This window comes from Netta rufina (genome assembly GCF_964035555.1).
Source record: "Netta rufina genome assembly, chromosome: 1".
NCBI lineage: Eukaryota > Metazoa > Chordata > Aves > Anseriformes > Anatidae > Netta > Netta rufina.
The window spans coordinates 71,646,263-71,671,817 of NC_140123.1; the positions used below are offsets into that span (position 1 = coordinate 71,646,263).

A 25,555-nucleotide genomic window follows, 5' to 3' on the forward strand; every position below is an offset into this window, starting at 1 on the left:
CAGCCTTTCTTAGATCTGTCAGAATATCATCCAGCTAACAGAAAGTTAACTCTTGCATGTAAATAAAGAAGGTATATCACTCCTACAGGTCTTCTAATTCAAAATCCTTCAAATGTCCCTGTTGGTGAATGTTGTCTCCATTCTCTTCTAGTATTCCCAGAACAACCTCTGAGTGCATTTCCATTTGCATTGAAATTTGTTTCTGTTGGATAAAAAAAAAAAAAATTGTTATGCACAACATCTGCATTGAATGGTACTACAAATTCTGCTTGAATTTTATTACAAGCTATTTGATTTATCTGGGGTTAGTACAGATTACTTCGTCTGTTATGATAACTGAGTTACAGAGATCTCTCCCTGTAATAGGTGATCATAAGCAAATTTGCTTCACTGTTCTGAGCCTTTATTTTGTTGCTTGTTGCCTTGAAGGATGATATAACCGTATACCTAGAGTTTATGTCAAAGTCACACTCTAGCTTTCAGTGGTTGTATTTATGTGTTGGTAAAACAGATTATCTCAGCACCATTCTTTGCAATCTTCTTTACTCTTACATTATGTCCAAAGCCAATGTCACTGCTATTTCAGGTGTCAGCAGTATCTGAGGTACTGATCTGTTCCATATGTTTTATTCAATTTCTCTTTCCTAGATGTGCCATCAACACACATCTCAGCCACTTGTAGTAATCATCTAGACAACAATTACATAGATATGCTGAGGTCTTCCTGTCAAAAGTGTGTGTGGTGTTTTGTAATAGTTTGGGGACAGAGATGTCTTCTTTCTCAGTTAGTAATATATGATATATTTTTTGTGGTGGTCATTATTTGTTGTATTTTTTGTTTTATATAGTGAATACAAAAGATGTCTGAAGAGTAGTGCATGCAGTTCAATGTTTGTGGGAGATACAGAATATATGTTTGATGATAATTTTGTCTTTATATTCTGGTAGTTCATATGTGATAATCACAAGGGGTATTTTTAGTTAATTTGCACACCATTGCTCGTGAAAAGTGTGCCAAAGGATTTTTGCATAGAAGAAGTAGCAAATATGACACCTTTAGATCAAATTCAATAAAATAATTTTGGCCATAAATATCATAGAAATGACTTTGAATCTTGAGAATGAAAGACTTGACTTGAGTATAGTTCTGGAGCTCTCTTGGGCTTCTCTTTTCTGAGACTATAAAGTAGAGGAGCACAGATTGCTCTTGGGAGCCAGGCTGAGGCTTGTGGAACGAACTCCAGGTGTGAGTTTAAAACACATGCCATCGGTCTTGTCATTTCTGATATCATTAGGCATATAGACAACAATTTATTTATAAGTTTGCCTTCGAGAGAGGAGGTTAGTGGAAGGGAGGGTACAGGAGGGGAGGGGATGGGACAGGATGGGAGGGGAGGGGACTCACTTCCCTTGTCTTACAATCTAGTTGTGATTCATGAATTTAGATGGTCCACAATTTCTATCAGGGTTTGTAGTTATGCTTGTATATTTACATTTAAGTTAATTAATTAATTAATTAATTAAAAACAACAACAACAACAAAGCATTGAAAGGCACACTTTTTTTTTTTTTTCCCCTGGAAGAAAAGAAGGTGGCATAGAAGCTTACATTAGCAATTGTCAGTTACATTCCTGAACGCACTAATAGAAATCTTCAAGGTACTGTACAGCAACAGAGTTGAATAGGACAGAGTAAAATGAATGAAACAAATCAAAAAAAAAAAAAAAAAAAAAAAAAAAGGCACTGAAACAAATGTTTTGAACACAGGATGGAGAAATTCCTCATAACAGTTTTCTATTTCAATGGTATGTTCCCAAAACACACTGTTAAGGCACACCTTTCCATCATGTGTTGCAGAAGAACCAGATAAGAGACAATCTTACTGTGCTTCCTATAGCACAGTTTACTGTGTAGCTTCACCAAAATTATAGAGATCTAGACTACTGTCTGACTAACGCATTTTTCCTCTAACTCACACAATCACAGGCAGTAATAAAAAGACTTGAATGTGCCAGCCAAGGAGCTGCATTAATTACAGTCACACAAATATTGGAAATACTTATTTTCTGTTTTGTCCAGTTGACTGAAAATTTTTAATCTCCTGTGAGATAAGCTAGCAACTGAACTTCCATTAGCAGAATGGAATATTTTCCAGAGTAAATATCTCTGGCCATGATTTACCTTGGAGCAGGTGTACTCTTGAGGTAGCATATACTTCATGCATTGCTAAGCTTCCTCTTGCTGTATGTATACGCTTATTATGAAATAGCCAATGATTTACACTTCGCCACAAAACTCTTTCCTTTGATAACTTGCCCACATGCTTATACATGTAATAATGCCTATTCTGCAGGGAGTCATAGTGATTGCTGCTTAAAACATTGGTCCATTGAGTGTGGTTATGCTGAAGCCCTCTCTGAGGCACACTTGACATAATATTCTCTTGAGGACTTTCTCCATCGTTTGTATGGAAATCATTGTCCTGTAACCTGCACAAGCACTCTATGTTTTTTTGTTGTTGTTTGTTTGTTTGTTCTTTTTTGGTGTTTTTTTGTTTGTTTGTTTGTTTTGTTTTTGTTTTGGCTTCATTACAAGAACTCTGCATACCATTTTCCCAGTTTTTCTTAATACTGACCTGCTGTTCCAAATGCAATGCTGTGCCACTCTGATTGCAAGTAATATCATGCGTGTCAGTGTAGTGAGAGAAAAAGTACAGATACACTCTACCTGGTGGTGAGTCTCATCTGCAGCTAACCAAGTTATGATATTATCTGTAGGATGTGGAACAGGCATGGTTATAACTTCCAGGCATCTATACCTACAAGAGAGTGATACAGACATGCAACTCTAAAATGTCTGCAGGAATTAAACAATACTTTGCAATAGGTGCACCTGCAATGGACACTGGATAACAGTTTAACTGAGTAAGAAACTTAAACACAGAGAGGAGATAATCAGACAAGTGGAGCATGGTCTGTGACCCACATTAAATAAATTATTAATCTAAGGAACACATCTAAATTGAGGTGGTTAGGAACTGCCTAACATCTTTCAGAGATTCTGAATTCTTTACACTGACTAGAAAGGGAACTTGAGTACTTTGGGGGAGATTGTTTCCATAGGTGTCAAAAAATTGTTCATGATTTAGACATTTAAATTAAACAGACATTAACCATTTCTAAAGCTATAATACATTTTGGTTTTTTGTTTCATTACTGACATTTTGCTCAGCATTTTTCCAGCTTTTCCTCTGCCTCACTGGTTTTAACTAGAGCTAGAGATTTAAAAGGACTCTATAGATATGCACACACATTTGACTTCCAAGAAAAGCAAGAGCTTATGGCATACTACTATGACAAGTACAAAAAATACTCCTATTTTAATAATTTAAAATATTACCTGTAAAATATTTTAATCAAAGAAAGAAACATAAAGGACAGGGACAGGCATTACATCAGAGATGTCTTTTAACTCATTTGAAGTCTAGCACAATTCAACTTGAGTGTGAGTGGTGTTTGCATAGAGTTCATGAACACATTTTGTGCCATCACAAAGGATTATCTGTTGGTTTTCAATGCTATGCAAATTTATCACAGAAGAGATCTACCAGCTGAATTACTCTCTTGAGACCAAAAGCAATCCTCATTATTTGACCAGAATATTTTTTTTATGTTTAGATGCAGATGGCTCTCAATTACATGTTTTACTTGCACACAGGGAAACGTTTGATATTGTATTTTAATGTTAACTCTTTCATAGCCACAGTTTCTTGAGTTTTTGTTTATTAAAAGAAAGTAGAATGTATGGTAACCTCTTTTATCCTAATCAGCATTTAATCAGCAGTTATTTTAGTCATTAATTAATTATTTTACTTTTAACACTGGTTCCATTTAAATATTACATGTTACAGATACTAAGGTATCTTGAGTTACCTTACCTTCCTGAACTTTTTTGTTTGTTTGTTTTTGTTTTTTTTTTTTGTTTTTTTTTGTTTTGTTTTGTTTTGTTTTTTGTTTCTCAGAAAGCCTTCTCTGTTATGCCAATAGGAACAATGTGTAACTGAAAAGAAAAGTAGTGGTGTCAAGTCAGTTGTCTGCATTTATTAGTGATGGTTGGAGGGCCACTAATGGTACAGCAATGAAAATTCCTTCTGTCAGAATGACTTTCACTTTTGTTTTTTGTTGTTGTTTTTTTTGTTTGTTTGTTTGTTTTTTTTGGTAATCTGTTCAGTTTAGAGGAAAAGAATATTGTAGGCAATACCCATAAATTATGAAATGAACTTGGGCAACACGGGAAATGAAATTTGTCTTTGGTGTGATTAGTGCTGGTGGCCTGAAAGCAGAACCCACAAGACCATGGGGCAAAATCACAGTGAGAGACAGAAGTCAGACTAAGGTGGAAAAATGTCGTCTACAGAGGCAGAGATATGGCTAAGATCTAGGTGTGAGACTGGAGCTCCAGGGACTGTGATGGGATCTGTGAGATACTGCTCAGTAGTAGATGTAGTCTTACATCTAGCACACCTTTGTTAAAACAACAGCTGGTAATGCACAATTATCTGTTTCTTGTAAACAATAATTCATCTGAGAAGACTGGTGTTTGACTTTACTCCATTGAGTATGGTTTGCTGACCCTTACCTTCATCTCTCTTTTTCCCTGACCGCTCTCATACCAACAGTTTATATTACCTTCCAGAAATGTATATTACCTTCTACACGCACATATCAGCAAACCTCCAAGGAAAATTAGAAGGCAAAGCAATGTGAGGCTTAGCAGCATGATGTCCACTGTCTTTCCTTAGAAAGAAGAAAGATAATGTTAATAATGTGGGAAAGGATATTTCATAAATGAATGAATTATATATTAATGACTCATAAATATTGCACCATTCCTGTACTGCTAAAGATTTAAACAAATATTTCACCAAGCTTTTTAGATGGAACAAGGGCTTCTGCATTCAGCATTGTTTTTTTCTCCTCCTTTTAGCCCTCAGCTTTTGCTGCTGTCTCAATCCCCATGTTCCTCTGCATAAATGGACTCCATCCCTTCCTTTCCCTGGATTTCTCTCACGCTGTGCATGGCCTGTCCTTTCACTGCATGTTTCCATTGAGCCCTGATTTCTCTGGATATCAGGCTCCATTTTTTCATCTGTCATTGACACTCCTGCTGCCCCAGCTGCTCCTGGATTCCTGATGTTGCCACCTCCCATCTCCACACACCATAAGACTCATGCTGCTGCCTCCTCACCCCTTCACAGCTGTAACTGGTTTAAGGTAAAATGAAAATAAAAGCTTTTTGTCAAACAAAATATTCTCTCTGACTCAAGAAGCAACATTTGTTCTTCATTATACTTACCTTTTTAAACCGTGTTAGGCAAAGTCCTAAAGAAATGCAAGTAAACATTTTGAAATACATATTTATACTGTTCAGAAAATATTGGTTTTTTACCTTGCATTCACTCCTCTAAAATACCCCAAATACCAAAATACAAAAGCCTTTGATAGACTTAAAAATGCATTTTTTTGGCAAATTTTATTTTTGTTTGATACCTAGCTTTAGAACCATGACTATTTTGGATTCCTTTGAACTAAGTACTTTGAAGAAAAACACGTAGGAACAGTTCTTAAAATGTTAGTGGTCCTAGGCCAGTTAAACAATGGTTTTAGGACCAATCTAGATCAAATTCAAAGAACAAAAGATTTGAATAAAAGTTCCTGGTTTGAATCCACTTGCAGTTAAAACCAAGGAAATGAATTTCCACAAATTTGATGTAAAACCATGAAAAAGCTCTCAAACCTCTGTATAGAACTAAGTGTAAGAACAACCTTTATGTTCTACTAAAATACTAACCTATTCTTTATTCATTTTAAGCTGAAGACAAGAGTTTTCCCCTTGTCTTTTGAGTGCTCAGAAAATAAGTTTGGAACACTTTCTGGACTGTGTAACATTAATTCTTTATTTTGAGGTGATTGTTCTGCAACATTCTGTTGCTAACCCTGTATCACGTACACACTCAAGAGAAGAGGAAGCAGTGGTCTTTATACAAACCAAACCACAAAGCGGTTCGGTCTTCTTGCTTTCTTAACTCATACATTTTGAAAAGGTGAAAGAAAAAGAAGCACTTATTCTTTGAGATAGACCTTTTAAAGTTTTGTTGTTGTTGTTGTTTTATTTTTTTTTATTGATTGATTGATTTTGTTTTGCTATTTTGTTTTTTGTCTTTTTTTTTTCAAATGCAAATGTATAAATTTAGTCACATACAATAGTGGCTTGGCCTGCAAAATTCAGAACACCTCTGAATTACTATTAACTTCAAAGTGATCTATGAATGCTCAGAAGCTCTAAAAATTAGACCAATTATTTCAAGTTTCTATATATGAATAAAGCTGATCAAACATTTCTCTTTCAGCAGAAAGTTTCTATACTGAACAGTTCAGTTTAAATTGTTTTATTTTTCAAGGGCATATGCTAATTTTGATGGAAAACAAATGTGTTTCCCATGAGAAAACTAACAAATTCTTTTCATGTCAAATGAACATTTTAGAACAAATATTTTAGTTATGTCTTGAATTATGTTATTTCATTTTGATGTTTCAGCTTTTTTAAGTAGAGGATAAAATGCCTCTTAAAAATGCATTCTTAAAGAAATGTAACATAACTTCCAGATGAAACATCAGAACGTCATGTGGAAGTAAACAAAAAGCAGGTCAGTCCACATTGCTTCAAAACTTTCAGCAGAAAAAATGACACATTCCAAAATAAAATACTGAATGGATGTTTTTCCTTTCAAGTTACTACATGGTAAGTCTCAATATTTTAAAAATAACTGTGTCTGTGAAATTAAGTATGTGACTTGCATGAAATTATTATGAATGATACTAATAATAACATATTTTTTAATATAAATAAATAAAATCTAGGCAGCATTAAAATGCACTACATAAAGTCTATTTATTATATGTATTCCCAATTAAAAACAGCCAAAATCATTTCAACAGAATACAAAATAAAATGGACAGAAAACTCTTTCTAGGTATCAAAATAGATGCCTAAAGAAGTTTGCCTGAGCGTGCGATCCTTCAGTGTAATATATTCCATAGATTTGTTTTACAAAAACCACTAATCCTCTCTGAATACAGGAAGGAAGAAGGGAAATAGGCATATTACATGAACTTGTGCATATGTGCAGTATGCGCCATAGGTAAATCAACTTGCTGCACTGAACACATGGAGATATGACATATTATATGCAATTGCAGTCTTGTCTTCCGCAAACTTTTCTGAAGGAAAGGAAACAAGCTGTGGTTGTTAAGCTCCAACAACAGCTGTAGAGGAAGTTGGGAAACCAATGGTGTTGAAAAGTCAGACAGCTGCAGCTGCTGAAAGGTTTGGTAGGCTGGAATCAGGGTGGATAACTGCTCAACTCCATTTCCTTTTTCTAGTGAGGGGATGGCAGAGAATGAGTAAACCTACATTTCCCTACTAGGGAAGACTAAACCTACATTTCCCTACTAGAAGCCCTTCTAATTTCCCCTCCCTCCACTGACTATCAGCCTGACATGAGGCACCAGGAAGACCTCTCTGCATGTTAATGTCCAAAGCTCACACTCTCTTCAATGAGAAGAAAGAAGCATTTCCGAAAGGCAATTCAAGTTTCTGATGGGCTGAAATGTGTCCTCTCCTTCACCATAGTGAGCACATGAAGCTCCTCTCTCTGACTATTTAAGAAGTGAAATGCTTCTGAAATGAAGTGAATGAATCTGGACTGCAGAGATGGTAGCTGAGAGGTGCCAACAGAATAGTGGGATGTGGTAAGGCATTTGGTGGAGTAGACAGACTGCATCATATAAACCCTCTGAGTGAATTTACCTTCAATCCATTGCAAAAATATTAATGTCTGGCCTTGTGTTTCCTGTATCCTCAGATAAACATGTATTTGAAACTCAATGAATCAAAAAGACATATGCCAAAAATACAGTCTGATACATTAAATATTTATCTTGAATCATGTTATTAACAATAGCATTCAACAGTTTTTCATGTTAACATGCAGAGACAAGTCTGTACATTCCTCTGTGTAGATATTGAGTGTCACTCATTCTATTATCCAAGTTCCCCTTTACCCAACCTGACATTATGAAGCTGCTGTACGTGGAGGCATTTTCCTAACCATGGAAAGCACAAGAGTCACTTGTTAGCATATGAACTTTAAAATCTTGTCATAGGAGGTCAAGGAAAAAACATGGTTCTTGTTTAATTTGTACTAAAGCAAACTGTGAGAGCCAGAGCACATATATTTGAATGTGAGCGTAACTACTTCCTATCTCTGTCAGATGAGAGATTATTCTCCTGATACAGTAACAGAAATATGTTAAATTTAGTCCTTGAGGACTACATGATTTGATGAGCTTTATGACATTCATGTGTTTCTTGGCTTACTGTCTTCAGCTGAAAGCATTCATAAAGATGTCCATTGCAGAACAGGCAGGGGGATGTTGTGAGCCATGCAGCTGCTGACCATTTTTGTTTTCTAAAGGCTGCCAAAAATCACACCGGGAGAACAGTCCTGTGCTATTAACCCATTAGATCTAACCTATTAGATCAAACGGTACATTTCCCCACAGCATGTAGAACTGTGTGACCTGGTGCATGGCATGGACTTCCACATACTGCTACAGTACAGTAATAATAATACAGTACAGCAAAGAGAACAGAAAGTAAATATGCTAAATTATACTAATATGTAATGATAAGAGTTATGAATGATAAATACATGATAACTTACCATCATGAATAATCACTGGTTCACTCCAGTCACTCCATATCTTGTTTCTTATGCATACCTCTTTCTTTGCCCTCACTTGTGCTGTATATTTCTTTGCTGGCCTATGAAGTGGATACTCATATTTCTCTGCAGCAACATTTACAATCTATCAAGACAAGTTTAAGGGGTTATTTTAGGTGATTTCACATTGCAATTGAAACAGATAAAATTCTATGGATGTCAAATACTACTTAACTACAATGTCACTTACCTAATAAAAAGAGATTTTCAGAAAAAAAAAAAAAAAAAGTGTTTATATCTGACACAATCTGTCTTTTAGCTGGCATGTATTAAAACTCAACTCAGGTTAAAGATCAGGAGGTTAAAACTAAAAAGATGGAAGGAAGTATCAGCTGTGTGAATGGTCAGAATCTGAAAGCACCTATTCCCTTTTTTTTTTTTCTCACGCCAAACATAGGATGAATACAGTAATAATGAATCCACAAGTTTCAAAGCTTTTGTAGTGGGTGGTGTGCTGTTTTTAGTTTTCTGCTAGAAAAAAAGCTTTCAGTTTTCAACTGTCTAATGGTGAGGGTTCTCCATTATTTTAGTGACTATTTTGAAACATCCTTAATTGTGTCTATAAATGAAAGCATGTCACTTCAAAAGATTAAACATATGCAAGGTTCACTACAGTCTATAACAGAGGGTTCTCAAAATCATTTACCAACTTTGAAAACTGGAGCTAGGTAAAATAAACAAACAATGCTAAAAAATTAAGAAAAGAATAAAAAAAATAAATTAAATTAAATATAAAAAAAAAAAAAGTAAAAAGACAAGAAGCTTCTGCTCAGAAAAAAAAATCGGCATTAATGTTAGGAATTTGCAAAGAATAATAGTATTTCTGAATACACATCTCAGAAATAAATGAGCACAGAATCTTTGCATCGTTGGGGTTAGGAAAGCATAATTAGGGCAACTTTAAGAAAAGGTGACCTACTGCTTTCCTTATATTGATCACAGTATGGATTTGGCTATGTATCACACAACTTCTTTCTCTTCCTTCACTCTTTGTGACCCTGTTTCCAGATCTGTTGCCAGAAACAGATCCAAAAGCATACATGCTAAGGTTTACAAAGTAAGTAAACATGTGTGATATCAGGACTTTCAACAGCAAACTACACGTACGATGTTTTAGTGCTCACTACATTCTGTGCCTGAACATTTGTTCCTAAGGAGACAATAATAAAGTAATGTCATTGTAAGAAATTACCAAAGTGCTAGAATGAAAAACATCTTGTAAAATTATGTAGGCCATCTTATGTCAGTGAGACCAAAAAATGGTAGACCAAATGTTGCTACACCCAGACCATTCTTGGAGGATTCTTGCCTAACCTACTATCTGTAACTCAATAAGAGTCACCCCAAGCAGGCTTGAAAACCTGTTGCCTTGCTAGAGTTTCCTTGGAATTAGAACACTTGTCCTAACTTTTAGCCTGTTTTTCTTGCTTTAAATTTAGCTAATCACTATTTATCTTACTCACAAGTAGTCATGAGTAAGTATGATACTTATGCTCTCATTAATATCCTTTTATGTACCAGAGGAGGGTTCACACAAGTTACTGACACTCCTTTACTCTAGACGGTGTCCTCCTAGAGCATGTCTTCAAAGCTTCTGCTTGTAAAATGTTGACAAAATGAGCAGAAGTTTTGAAAACATGCTCCAGGTGGTGGAGACTGAAGGACAGGTTTAGGGTAAATGTTCTCTGAACCTTTTTACAATATATTTATATTTTGTGGTGGTGCCCAAAGCACAATTTGAGACTCCAGGTGAAACTTAGCAGCTAGAAGGAAGAATTAGTCATGACCTACATGTGACATGCCTATCATATATACTTTAATAACTTTTGACCTTTGTGTAATAACGTAAAATTATTGACTCAGTTTGTGGTTCAATGTAATCCACAGACCTTTTTTCTTCAGCTTTGTTGCCTTCACATTAATTCCTCTTTTTTTTTAAAAAAAAAAAAAATATATTTTTTTGCAGATTTGACCTATACATCCTAATCGTAGGATTTTCCCTATTACTTAACTTTGCCTTGTTGATTTCAAACTTACCCAAAATTTCAAATTCAGATTTTATTCTCCATACCGCTTGTTAACCCTTCCTAGCTTTCAGTCACCTGTAGACTTAACTATCTAATTTTAAGGTTTATCTGTTTGTATCACAATAATATTGTCTGTACACATGAGTATTCAGCAAGTCATCTCTTCTAGTATTCAGAATAAATAAATGTAGACTTTCATATTTTAATCATTATCCTCTTAGGTGGATAAATATCAAACAAATATCCACAACCCTGTTTATGGAATACCCTAATACCTCAAGTAATTAAGTCTATCTGAAAATAATTAATACCTGGATTTGACCAGGAAACAGAACCTCAGTCTTGCTCCACTCATCTCTCTCCCATGTCTCCTGTAACACTGCTGCAGTTTTTTTCCTTACCTTTGTGTCTCAATTTTGTGCTACTTTGCTAGGTAACTACCTTTCAACCATTACTACCCTTTATCCTGATTCTCCTCAAATCTGCCTCAAAGATCCTTCACTTAGCTGGTGCCCTCACATGTTACGCTTTGTTGTTGGTTGACTCTCTCCTATCTCCCCAACCATCTAATCTATGAAAAAAAAAAAAAAGCTCAACAATTTTCCGCTGATGTAGGTGTTTATTCTCTTCCACCAGCACCCCAATTTTCCTTTTGTTTCCTTTGCTTTGTTTATATCCTGCATATGTGTAGAAAACAGAGGAACAACTGTGTAAGAAAAGAAAAATAGAATAGGTTTACTCCATGTAAATAAAGATGCTGGAAAATTTAATGCATTTGACATTTCCTTCCAGAGGGCCGGAGGTGTTAGGAAGCTGGAAAGGGGCAGCAGCAGCAAACTATAAAGAGCAGAACCCTGCTACTCAACTCAGGCACATCCTAGCCCTGGGCTGACAAAGGACCTCTTACTCCTGGCCCTCCCTGCTTCTACTTCACTTGCTCTGTGTCTTGAAATGGCAAAGTAACCTGCCTGCATTGGCAGGAAAGGATCAGAAGTGCTCCAGCACATTTCTGAGCAGCATACCAAGGATCCAGCATGAACCTCCCTTGCTCACTCTGCTTCCAGCTGTTAAAGATTAGGAGCTTAGTGAAAGGGCAGGAGAAAGCCCCCAGATGCATCTAGCATGAGTTTTGAAGTGTTATACTAGGAAATGGTTAAGGAGATGATAACTATGTGCTGAGGTGGCCTAGAAGGAGACTAGCTGTCTTTATTCTGGGGAAAAAAAAAAAAATAAAAAGAAAAAAAAAAAGGACTGAGAGGTCCAATATCCACATACAGACCCAAACACCTTTTCCATGTGCTGCAGTGGGGGCATATGTGAATATGAGAAGATCCAATGCAGCTCTGGAAGCTGTTTATCAGAATTAGCTAATAAACCAAACATCTGAACTAATAAACCCTGATGTAATATATGAAAATAATGTTATGTGTCCAGTAATTTGCCTACCTTATTGTATTTTTCCTTTCTACTGTGTCTAACGAAGAATGGGATATATATTAACTTAGTCACATGTTCTTTCAGACTTGAATAGTATCATTAGCTTAGATAAGCCTTTTATTGCTACAATACTGCGCATTCAGGCATCTTAGCTAAGATTTAGGTTCTTGAAGAAACACACAGCTTAAAAGAGACCTTGAATGAAAACACCAAAGATTCAGAAAATTCACATTCAAACACATATCTGAGTTTTTTAGTATCATATGTTGAGTTAAGTGCTTGGCCTTCAACTCTTTGGGAGTGCAAATGAGAATCTGCCTGAAAACATTTCAGCTCTTACTGCTATGTACTTTTAAACCACCAGCTGGCAATGCCACCATATTGTCACCATGCTGCATAAGCAAAACTATAACATTGTTCTATTTTTTAGTGTTAAAACTAAGAGAAGCTGCTGATACAACATGAATGATCATTAAATATATAATAAAGTATGTAAACAACAGAAGTGATTATTTTAGTGATGTATCTAGAAATAACAACATTGACATGTAAATTGTGAGCACCATCCTGCAAGGATTCACATGTATTTCACATGAATAATTCACTGAATATAACATGAATTAAGTATGAGAGAAAAACTTTGCAAGAGTGAAACCTAATTACAAATTTTAGCAACAACTTAATATTGCAATTTAAATTAGCAAAGCTGGTTTAGTTTTGAGGAGTACATTGAGAGTCAACATAGTGTTATTCTGATGGCAGGAAATCATATGCTTTTAATCTACAGCTTCAGAGCACAGGAGGGAAGGGATACCATCCAGAGGAACCTGTGAGTTTCTGAGGCTTGAGATGTGGACCTGTGAGAACTTTACACAGTTCATCAAGGCCAATCCAAGGCCCTACACCTGGGTAAGGGCAATGCCAAGAACAAATACAGGCTGGGTGGAGAATGGATTGAAAACAGCTCTGAAAAGAAGGACCTGTGGTTGTTGGTTAATGAGAAGTTCAACATGAGCCAGCAGTGTGTGCTTGCAGCCCAGAAAGCCAACTGTGCCCTGGGCTGCATCAAAAGCAACATGGCCAGCATCAGGGAGAGGGAGGTGATTCTTCCCCTCTGCTCTTATAAGACCCCACGTGGAGTAATGTGTTCAGCTTTGGGGAAACATGGAAGTATTAGAATGAGTCCAGAGGAGGGCTCCAAAGATTATTAAGGGGCTGTAGCACCTCTCCTGTGAGGACAGGCTGAGGGAGTTGTGGTTGTTCAGCCTGGAGAAGAGAAAGCTCTGGGAAGACCTTACAGTGGCCTTCCAGTACATAAAGGGGGCCTACAGGAAAGCTGTCAGGGAGAGACTCTTTGTCAGGGGGTGGAGTGACAGGTCAAGGGGGAATGGCTTTAAACTAAAAGAGGGTAGGTTTAGATTAGATATTAAGAAGAAATTCTTTACTCTGAGGGTGGTGGGGTTCTGGAACAGGTTGTCCAGAGAAGCTGTGGATGCCCCATCTCTGGAGGTGTTCAAGGCCAGGCTGGATGGGGCTTTGGGCAACCTGGTCTAGTGGGAGGTGTCTCTGCCCAGGGCAGGGGGAAGGAACTGGGCGATCTTTAAGTTCCCCTCAAACCCATACCATTCTGTGATTCTGTGATTCTATGATTCTATGATTCTATCATTCTATGAATAGTGCCTTTCTACAAGTAATTAATTCCATGTTAAAATTCAACATTTTGCAGCTACACTTCAAAACAAATACATGTTCAGTTTCTGTCTAGGTGGGGGAGTGTTTTGAAATATCTACAAGCGTTTTTCAAACAAAATACTTATACATATTATCTTAAGATTCAGGTGGAACATCAAGAAGACACAGATGTTATCCAGGCAGAAACCGATTCAAAATTCTTGGTGTATGATAGAATCTTATTTACACTCAGCTTATTTAAAGAAAAAAAAAAAAAAAAAAAAAGTGTAATTTCAAAAAGCCACAGAACAGGTGAGGCTGTCTGGCCTCTGGAGGCCAGGCCCATCTCCAGGTGGCTTTTGAAGGCCTCCAAGGAGGAGACCCCACAGCCTCTCTGGGCAGCCTGTGCCAGGGTTCCATCACCCAGCACAGGAGCACTGCCTGGTGCTCAAGGGAAGCCTCCTGTGGGCCTGTTTGTGCCCAGGGCCTCTGGTCCTGGCACTGGGCATCACTGAAGAGAACCTGGCCCTGTCTTCTTTGCACCCTTCCTTCAGGTGTTTATAGATATTGAAGAGATCCCCCTTAGCTTCCTCTTCTCCAGGCTGAAGATTCCCAGCTCTCTTAGCCTTTCCTCATAGGAGAGGTGCTCCAGTCCTTTCATCTTCATAATCATCATCTTGAATTCATAAAAGTGTTTTCCTACTTTTCACATTTAGCATCTTTTTTTTTTTTTTTTTTAAGCAATACATACTTTAGATTCAAAAACTTAATTTAACTAGGAACATCTCAACAAACACTAAACAAAAGATATAAAGTGTTTCAATGTTTTTAAATAACATTTAAAAATGTTTAACATCCTTCAGAAAAACTCTGAAAATAGCTTTGAATATTTATACATGGAAAAGAGCTGCTAAGAGTGAATAAATCTGTATACTACTTCTGTAGAATAGAAGATAGTTGCAGTTCCAGAACAAATGAGATAAGCTGGAGCCTGACCAATACATATTAGTGAACAAACTGATGGAAAAACACACCATACAGTATCTTTACAGTGCAACTGTAGCCATCCAGTTTTTCCTTGTATGAAAAAAAAAAATAAAATAAAATAAAATAAAATATGCAAGTCTAATCTTTGGATGGAAAAGATATGGGAACAGTGATATTCAACATCTTTCAATAACATATTCTTCTGGCTGAAAACTACCTTTCTGAAATAAAGGTTTTTACCCTTTCTTCTGTTTCTCAGTTTTCACAAATTGATGTCTTTTTATCAATAGCAAAAAGTCATTAATCTGAGTGATGTTAATGTACAATTGGAATTCAAGATGAAAAGTAAAAAATAAAACAAGCAAAACAAAACAAAAAAGCAGTCCACTTGAAAGCAAAAATGAATCTGAAAAAACTTCCTAAAATTTTCTTTTTGACCAGAAAGACAAAAAATGCTGGGCTATTTAAGAATGATCTTAAGGTTTCTTTAAAGTTGTTTGAGTTTTAATTCCTTTAAGCTCAAAGTATGCCTCATTTTTATATAAATTATGCTATGGGGAGTAAGTACATTGCCCCCAGAATGATTACCTTATGGTCCGTTATTTTCACTTGATACATGAAGCAGTTGTTACTTGCTGAACCAACGGTAGGCGGGGGTTTCCAGTGAATTTTAATACTTCTGTTTTCCAGGGAAACTGAGACGTTGATCGGCGGGTTGAGTTTCTCTGAAAATAAGCACAGAAATTTCTTCTGTACCTCATGTTGTTTCTCATATTTCTGCTGATGCAAAACAACAACAACACAGTACATTGGTCTTTATAATAGACAACTGCCTGTTTGAACTGGAGTTTCCCACAGGCAGAGCAAGCACTCAGTGAACAAGATGATTTCTTTAAAAGTGCTGCTCACTAAGTGGTATCCATTTGTGCCTCAAAATAAAGGGAAGCAGTTTTTTCTCATATAACTTTCCAGGCAGGAGGAGCAGGCCCTTTGTGTTCACCGAGTTTTGGAGGGTGTCAAGAAGACCTCGGAGTAGGCTTTAGGTGGTTTAGGATTATTTCCACCGTGTCTTGTGGGATACCCTACGTCTGTCTATGAGTCCAGTGGTTTAACTTTGAAAAAGTGGAGTTTCAGTTCTCACTGACGTGTAGCAGCTTCTGGCAAGTATTATTCACTTTATGAGTTCTGCTACACATGCTTAAAACATCTATTTCTTTTTCAAATGAGCACATGAGCACTTGCTATGGAGGAAATGTTTTCCTTTGGAGCAAGACAGGCTTAGGAAATATAAACAATAAAAGAATAATTCCCCACCCCACCACGTCTCATCATGAACTGCAAGGCATGCAGAGGCCATGTGTTCTGTGCAGGGAAGGTGGGCAGGGTTGGTAGCAAGGGATGTTTTGCTTCCATGGATTTTAGCATTTGGTTTAGATAACCAATTTCTAGCATGGCGAGTGCTGGGGCACTGATCTCAGTCAGGTACAGGTGTGTGCTGGAGTGCTCAAGCAGCATGACCCCTCTGCAGTTGCTGTTGCATTGCCACAAAGGGAGGAACCACAGCTGCAGTCCTCCAAAAAAGCTCTCCCAGCAGAGGCATGTATTCACCACAGGGCTGTGGGGACAGAGATGGTAAGGCCTGAGACTGGCATGGCTGCAGCATGGCACTAAGAAGACAGAGACGGAGAAGGAAAGAGGGAGAGTGGCAACACTGCTCCCCCATAAAGCAGCTGCGTGTGTTTTCCTGCAGCTGCAGCTGCATGAACCTCTACAAGAGTTTGTATCATGTTAAGGTTTCCTGTTTGGCTTTTCTTTTTTGTTCCCCATCTTGAGAAGTCTCCTCTCTGAGCCCGAGGCAGGCTCCACAAAGTTAGCAAAAGCTTCTTTCGCAACCTCAGGCTTGTAAAGCTGTTCTCTTCCGCCTGCCCCTGAAACTGACCCTATTGGCACAGACCAGCCTTAAGGGTCGAGGTGTACCCCAGCCATGAAAGGTGAGGAAGGTGAACAGCAGCTATTTTGTGTTTGGCAGTGGTAAAAAAATGTTTCCACCTCTGAGATATTATTTCCAGAGCATCTCACCCTGCTGTGAGTGTACCAAGAGTAGGAATGCAACCCTAAAGAAGGAAATTTCTTCAGCCACATTGGCAGCTAGGGCTGAGTTATCTTGGGCTGTGTGCAGCATAGGGCAAGCACAAGTCCTGCTTAGTCAGGAAGCATGTCATGGTATGTGACAAGAACTGGGCTTGCAAGGGCTGGCACCCCACAGCACCTCCAGGAGAGTGACAGGACAAGGTTGACTGAAGCCCAGTGGGGTGTGCTCCAGTTGAAGAAGGGGAGACAAGCACAAAAGAGCCTTTCTGATGAGTGTGGTACAAAGGGTGCAACTGGCTTCTCAGGTGGAGAGGGCAGCACTGACTTGCAACACTAGCCTTGCAAGGGCAATGCCATGATTTGTAATGTGTGGAAAAGCATCACCTGCAAACACCCTTGGGGTTGCTGCACGCTACCAAACTTTGGCAATGGATTTTAGGAGCAAGGTAGATTTGTGCTCTACACTGGGACAGGAGGGGAAGCTGTTGGCTGAACCAGCTGTGGCTGGCATGCAGCCATGCTTATGACTCAATGGAAATGTCAGGATGGGCTGGGAGGAAGTGCTGGTGGCCTAGCCTCAGCAAAGGGGAGGCAGTGATATAGCTCTAAACAGGAGGGAGGAGATTGTAATGCAGACAGTTTGGAAGTGAGCTCCTCCCAGTTCAGCTATGAAACACCTAACACAGTGTCCTGCAGATTTTTTTTTTTTTTTGGGGGGGGGGTGGAAGAACTTACATGTATTTCCTTGAAAATATGTCGTTGTGCGAAAGCAGAACATATTGCTTTTAGCTGATTCTGACTGCAGTATAATTATTTTGGTAAAACCAATAATTATAAAGTATGAGAACAAAAGAGAATACTGTATAAGAATAAAAGAGTCCTAGCTCAGGATAGATTTGATAGTTTTTAATGAGTTTTTGTTTTTATTTGAGTTATCCCCAATTCCCAAGTCACAGGTTTGAAATATGATCAATACTTTCATGATTTAAAGTATTTGAGTCTATAATCTGTGCTAAAACTCAGGAGAATTTCTCACTAGTGGGATTAATTTAAACATCACGATGAAGTAAAGAAAAATAAAGTAATCTGATCATTCAGGACTGCCAGTAGTTAAAAATCACTGGCAAAAATAATTTTAACTGAAAAATGCCTTCATAGATAAATAGAAATGTTACTGATATTTGAGAACACTCATATTCTCAGATCAGTTATTAGTGAGACTTTTGTGGGTTTATATTCCTTTTTCTTTATCCCTTTCCTCAGAACTATAAAAGAAAAAATGATAGAAAAGAGAAGAACTGGAGAAAAGCAGAGATTTTTTTTTTTTTTTTAAATAGCATGGAATGAAACCTTTAAAACATTTTCTCACAATATTGTGATTTTTATGACATTTTCATTTATCACATTTTATTGTGATTTTATGTCATTTTTAAAAGACAATTATAGATAAACAATTGTATTACTTCAGAGAAAAATAAATAAAAGCCTCTGAGCCACAGTTACTTTTCTTTAATTTTTGTGTTAAATTCTCAGAGATATAAATGCATAGAAAGTTAGAAATAATATTTGAATTTTTCACACTTCCCTCTTTCATTTCTTTGCTTCAAGACCAACAAAATAATTAATAAATGAACTTTTCATAACTGGCAATAATGGACAATATTTACCTATTTTCTGAGGTAGAAGAGCTTTGTAATAAGAAAGTCCTCTTGAATTATTTTTCAGATCTGTTACAGATATATTTAATTTGATTTTTCTTGATGGCTGGAAATATATGTCTTTCATGTGGCATCCAATATTTTTCTTCCTTGCATTTTTTATATATTGCTGGCATTCAAAATCTTTTCCTGTCTGTCTGTCGGAAGAAAATATGAGTGTTGTAGATAAAGTTACAACAAACCTTAGACAAGGTATAATAGACTTGGGTTAAGCAAGTATACAAAACAAAACAAACAAACAAACAAACAAACAAACAAAAAAACGGTTTGATACTTATTTTGCACAAGGTCTTTACCTGTATGAAAAAAAAATCTGGATATCGGCAGGAGCTTCTGCTTTAACATGCCAGGTGCAATTGAAGAAAGAAATATTATATATGATACATGAAAGATTCTGAATATATACTGAAACAAAGAAATCAGAAAAAAAAATAAGTGAAAATATGATGTTTATTTTATATGAATTTTCTAATAACAACATGATGGATGCCTTTACAAACCCATCAGATATCCTTATTTCTGGAGGATAACTGGTGGATGAGAACAAATGGATCTTTCAGCTTTTGAGGACATGATAACTGAGAAGCACTTTGGCTACCACCAAAAGCACAGTTAAACATAGCTAACACAGTTAAAGATAAAATAAATAAATAAATAAAATAAAATAAAATAAAATAAAATAAAATAAAATAAAATAAAATAAAATAAAATAAAATAAAATATCTGGAATACTAGCTGAAGGTCTCTACTCTTTTAAGTTTTCTTGAAGCCAGGTAATACAGAAAGCAATCTCAACAGACATAGGAGCTGTCAGGGAAGATGGAGGGAGTGCTTGGGTTGTTCTGACATCTCATGCAGCGGGGCTAGTGTTTTCTGAATCTGAACATGCCTAAAATAATTCCATAATATTTCAAGATGCTATGAGTCATTTTTCTATATCCATACCAAAAAAATGTCATAAATGGGGTTTTAGAAGCAATATGACTCCAAGACAGAATATTATCATGAGTGCTTTTATGTCTTAACAACATGCAAGAAATAGCAGACCTGGAGGAGCCTTGTAAGTACATTCTGTCCAGCCACTCTCCTTAATTAGCTCTTCAGTTTCTTTTGCAAAAAGCTGTGTTTTAACTTTAGCGTTAAAACCGGAATGTAACTCAAGACGTATTATCTTTTTCTTTTCCTGTAGTCTTTCCTAAGAAGGGAAGGAGAGACAGTACTAAGTACTGAAAGGAAAATGATGCAAATTCAGTTACCAAATGTGTGATTTCACTTTAAACTGTGTGTAACTGTGGAACTTACTTTCCTTTCATAAGAGGTATTGAAGAATGTGTAACTCAAAATATACTTCACACGGTACTTCTTTGTCTCTTCTTCTGTCAGGTTATTGTTCCAGGACAGAATAACTCTGGAATCATATTTGGTAATCTGAAGATCATTATGTAGCCCAAGTTCATCTGCAATTATAATGACATTACACAGTGGAAGACCTAACCCCAACTGCATAGACAAAGGATTTTGCTTCCAGTAAGGCTTGCACATTCATCAGATCCCTGAGAGCTCTGTTCTCACATGGAGCAGGTTGTCATATTCAGTAATGTGACTTTAACGTGAGATTTACATTTACTTATCTATAGCTCCCAAAATGTCAGGTGATTCACTTTTAACTATCCTGGAGAATTTTCCTATGGGTTTGGTCTCTATGTCTATCCACTGGCTGTAGAAAGAGCCTCGAAAAGAAGTTCTGATCAGACATCTGGGATGGGAACTTTGGCAAGAAGTTCTAATCAGACATCTGGGATGGTTAACATAGGATGAACTGTCACTGAATATTTTACTTACCCACTACGTCTGGTTGTCCATTTGCCAGGCCAGTGGAAAACAGTGTTTTATGCTGTAATAAAGTTAGTATCAGCACGACAGGAACAAATGTAACATGTGCCATAGCAAATGCTTTGGGCCACAGGTCTGCAGAAATTGAGACTCTCTAGTTGCAAGTTTGGCTGGAAAAACTCTTAGAACATGATGTTTTCATTTTGCATCTGTGAAATAATATGAAACAGTAACTTAACCACTTAAATTATGTTCAAAATATAGGAAGTAAGTATGAAATAACTCTTTGTCAATGGGTCTTGTTGGTCTGTGTCTTCTATTATCAGGATGTTTGTATTTAAACCTAGTCTTTAACTGTGTGCCAGGGCCAAGGATGATGCATGTGCCATACTGAGCTGGTTTTGAATTGGGGCGCTGCTTAATTTGCATGGCAAGATCACAGAAACGACACTACTGATAGTGCCTGGTAGCAGACAGCTTGGGTGGGAATCATCCAAGATAACTTTAGATGGATACAGAAACATCAGCTCTATCTGTGGGAGTCCTCTAGCCTCTAGTGGCAGTAGAGCAACTGTCACTTCTAGGTTGTGATTCACATTACCTGTTTTAGGTGTCTACTTTAGGATAAAATGAATGGTAACTATGTGAGGAGAAGATAAATGAATCCTGCCATTTTCAAAAGTGAGTATCAGTAAGAATATGCCACATTTGCAAACTTTGGGATAGAGTGAGCAAACAGATAACACACTGGTGGAAGTTGTTTTTAGAAAGATATACACATTGATGCTTCTCTGATGGCTGACTGTTCATTCAAAGGCAGTTCTCTTGCTGTAAGACGACCTCTCAAACAGTTCTCCACAGAATTAATAAGCTTCTGTGTTCTGTGCTTTTCACTCAACAACTACGAATTACCATAGCTTTGAATGTTTTCAGTACTAAATCCACACTCATGCATGCTTTTGTTTTATCCAGGAATCAGCAAAAAGACCTCTGGAGCTGCTGCCTAAAAGGAGGCAATGGCCATGTACAGGAAAATGTGTTCAGCACACCCCAAAAAAGTTTACAATAAGGTAACCTGGGGAAAAAAAAAAATTAATATATATATATATGCATATACACATGCACATATGCATACATTTATAAAGTTATTTTGGTGCAATGCAGTGAGCAAGAGGTCATTAAATGAGTTGTAGAGTTCTCAGGTTGACGTTGTTTATGAAGTGCTATGAAAAATCATGACAAAATGCTTTAAGATAGAGATTCCCCCACCTGGTTCTCTCTGGTATTTGTCTCAGCTATGGCAGCAGCAACAGCTGCAGTGTGTGTGCAAAATCAGGGCATTTGACCATGTGCACAGCAAATAAAAAAGTATTTTTCTCTGCTTGGTGTGCCTGGGAAATAAGACAGTTCTGATTGCCCAGAGAGGGAAAGGATAAGCTATGCTTGCTCTCGCTGCTCTTTAATGATACCCTTGGAATGGTATTGTTTGTAGCAAGAGTGAAAATCAGGGAAAATGTAAAATGAAAACAAGGTTTCATGGGTTTATAACCCAACATGTAGTGGTTATAAAGATCTCATCCATTCCCATGGTGAAGCCACGAAAAGTAGTCTTAGGAACATGTATGTATTTAAATCAGTAGAAAGGGAAAAATGAGGGTGGAAAACACTAAACAAGTTAAAACTGAAATATTTGTAGCTGTCAGTAACATGACAATTATGGAAAACACAAGTGAAGAGGGACTTAAAATAGTCCCCCTATTTTGTCCCCTAAAGGGAACAAAATAAATTTTAAAATAACAAATGCTTCCAGTGTTAGAAACAAAAATACAAATCATCTGTGTGGCAATATAACTGACTGCATTCAAATGGAGAGAGAAAACACAGGGGCAGAGAAAAGATTTTAAAAGTCTGAATAAACTTAGGGAAAAAAAAAAAAAAAAAAAAAAAAAAAAAAGACGGTTTGAGTCAAAGAAAGACATTTCAGGAGAGATCACAGCTGTTTCCCAAAGGCGGCTTGTTCCTAGGAGTACCTTTTGTACAGCACTGAAGGCAATCTCTATTCAGTGCATAATGAACTCCTGCACCTTGAAGCCACAGGAAGTGTGATGGCAGACAATACCAGCAGGCTGAGAATAGGACTGGGCAAACTGGCAGAAAGCAGGTTTATGAAAAGGTTCCAAAAAGTATTAGGCATGAAAGTAGCTTCTGACATCTCTAATTTAGCAACTGTGAATTCTGGGTTGCAAGAGGTGGCCAAAGTTGTGGAATATATCCCAGTGGTACCTCCTGTTGCCATTGCTGCAGACAGAATAGGAGGTGCACCACTGGGCTGACCCCACAGGACATCTCTTATGTTTATACACAATGCATTAGTCCCCAGAACACAGCAAAGGCAAAACATGGTAAAATAAGAACACCCAAGGTGATCACAAGGAAACAAAAAGCCATCCATATGTAAAAGGCTTTTCAATACACTACTTGTCAAAGAAAGCATATTTTCATTTATGCCACCATAGATGAGCAGAGTACCAGAACATTTTTTCTCAGACATAAGCAGACAAGACTCTGTGCTTGTAGTGTTGTTACAAAGGGCTTTATGTTAGCATATGGTGCCAAAATTTAGTCCATGAGGTGCAAAATAAAATTAATTGCATGATTTTTTTTTTTAAAAGAACTCTCTAGTCCTTTATTTCTCCCCTGAAGAAATAAATTCTAGTCAAATGTACTTAAAGAAAGATTTTAATGGGATAGAAAATACATAAATAATACAAATAATCTAAAAAAAAAAAAAAATCACTTATTACAAAAGTATTCTTAATAATTAAAGAATGTCACTATGCTTATATGTCTTTGGTTTGTTTGTTTCTTTGGCTTTGTTTTGTTTTGTTTGTCCCCTTGTTTTCACCGTTGAACTTCAACTATAGCCATTGTGCCTGCTGGTTGCTGCCCAGCAATGCTTTTGTTCTGCAACAGTGGGTGGATGGAGTAATGTTAAGGGGTGGTAACAAATGAGAAGCTGCCCACCATATACCAGAACAGCTGTGGAGAACATAGTGATTGTGCAAAACCCACCTGGCAAATCTGGGAAATAGACGGTTAGGGCCAGAAAATTAAAGTAGTGAAACCAATCTAAGCAAAACTTAGAGCAGTTACTTTTAGTTTAGGGAAAATGAACTGCTTAATTTTAAGAATTCAAGAGACTAGAGAATTTCCTGAAATGTAGACGTGTGCACTGGCCATGCATTTGAAGAAAGGCATTTCTGAAACCTTTGTGGATCTGATTATGTGACTACTCTTAAATACAAAAGCAATAATAATAGTAATAATAGTAATAATAATAATAATAATAAATGAGGAACATCACTTTTTATATTTTGATTGAGAAAATAATAAAATTGTTCAAAAAGTATTCAATTGCATTAGAAAAAAAAAAACTATATTTTGCATAATTTACAGCATAAATTCAGTCATTAAGCAATAAAATCTTGCATTCTTAAACTCAAATCCAATTTACAAAGCAGTCTTAGATAAGGGGCGTCACTAAGACCATGTGTCTTATTAAGATATACATGTATCTAAAACTTACACTTCATTTAAGGCTGAGAATTCATATATTTCAAAGTCCTTATATGTGATAGTACACAATGTTGATATTGACTGAGGAATAATGACATGAACAACATACAACAAATACATTTTAAATGTCTGGGTAGATAGTTAAAATAGCACTACTATTTACATTTGTTTTTTCAAAACTTACCTTCTTTTTAATGCATGTTAAATGCAGCATCATTTGGGCTGAGACAATGGCAAGGTCAGCACTGGAGAATCACAGAATCACAGAATCAAATGTCTTGATTTAAGACTATATTGAGAAACCGATTCAAGAGACTTCCCTTTTTCTCAATATGCCACGCAAGAAAAGCCCGTTGCCACTGTTGCTTCCTCCTATGGGACCAAAACACACCTCTTAATACATGGAACCTTAGCCAAATTCTTCAAAAATAATTTGAAAAGGCGCACCTCTCTATGACTAACCCCAGTGGTGAGAGATGATGTATTTTTTTCTCTATTCATATGAAAGAGAAATATTTCCAAACATTTTAGATATTGCAATGATCTTTGATGTTTTAAGAAAAAGTCAGATTACAGAAGAAATTTAATTGTGTAGGGCAAGTGGTAACTACGAGATCAACATTCCCAAAAGATAACCTCCTTGCTGCTGTTCTGTTTTTGTGATGGCTAATATATATCTGTCACTTCACACTAAATTAAAATGAATTAATGGGTTAAAGCTAAAAATAAACAAATTGCCAGACAGATAAAAATCCCAGAAATAATGGAAGAAAAAAGAAAAGAACAAAAGAATCTTAACTTTTGGAAAAGTGTCACTGTTTGTTTTACTCTTCATCTCAGAAACTTTGCCCAGCAGAGCATCTGAAAGTCTCCTCCTTTAACTTGCTTAGCAAATGGGGTTAATTTCCAGTTATTGCTGCCATACTGAAGTGTTGTGAGTGGAGTTCTGGAGAAGCCTTGATAATACATAGGTTTGATATTAACTTTTAATTTTATTCATGCAAGCTGATATTTTGTATTCCAGCTTTCCACCTTAAGCTGAATTTGATGGGAGAATTATGGATATACTCACTCATGTCTCTCTGGGAATGTGGTTTGGAACAGATATGCCTCTTCTTCATGTTAAGAAGTTTATTAACTGAACATCTGAAACAGTTCAGGTTTTGGTGCAAAGGTTTGAAATGAGCCTAAGGTGTCAAGAATGAATTATTTGCTGCCATTTGCTGCATTTTTTTTTTTTTTTAAAAAACTAAAAACCTTAAAAAAAAAAAAAAAGAAAAAAAAGGACTTCTTAAAAGTCTCATTTCACAACTGCTGAACAGATCAAAGTATATATCTTCTTTCATTTACTAGCTGTTGTGCTCCCCTCT

General features: G+C 36.7%; 1 protein-coding gene across 1 annotated transcript; it reads right to left on the bottom strand.

Moving 5' to 3' along the window:
• Positions 1 to 82: 82 nt before the first annotated feature.
• LOC311210240 (interleukin-5 receptor subunit alpha-like) lies at positions 83 to 20,721 on the bottom strand (the record flags this gene model as incomplete). The annotated part of the gene is made up of 10 exons (XM_084288029.1): positions 83 to 202; positions 2,728 to 2,818; positions 4,709 to 4,796; positions 8,786 to 8,930; positions 15,556 to 15,692; positions 18,726 to 18,913; positions 19,073 to 19,181; positions 19,824 to 19,971; positions 20,079 to 20,233; positions 20,619 to 20,721. 10 exons carry the CDS (start codon positions 20,719 to 20,721, stop codon positions 83 to 85), a joined length of 1,284 nt encoding a protein of 427 aa, XP_084144155.1.
• Between the last annotated feature and the right edge of the window lie 4,834 nt (positions 20,722 to 25,555).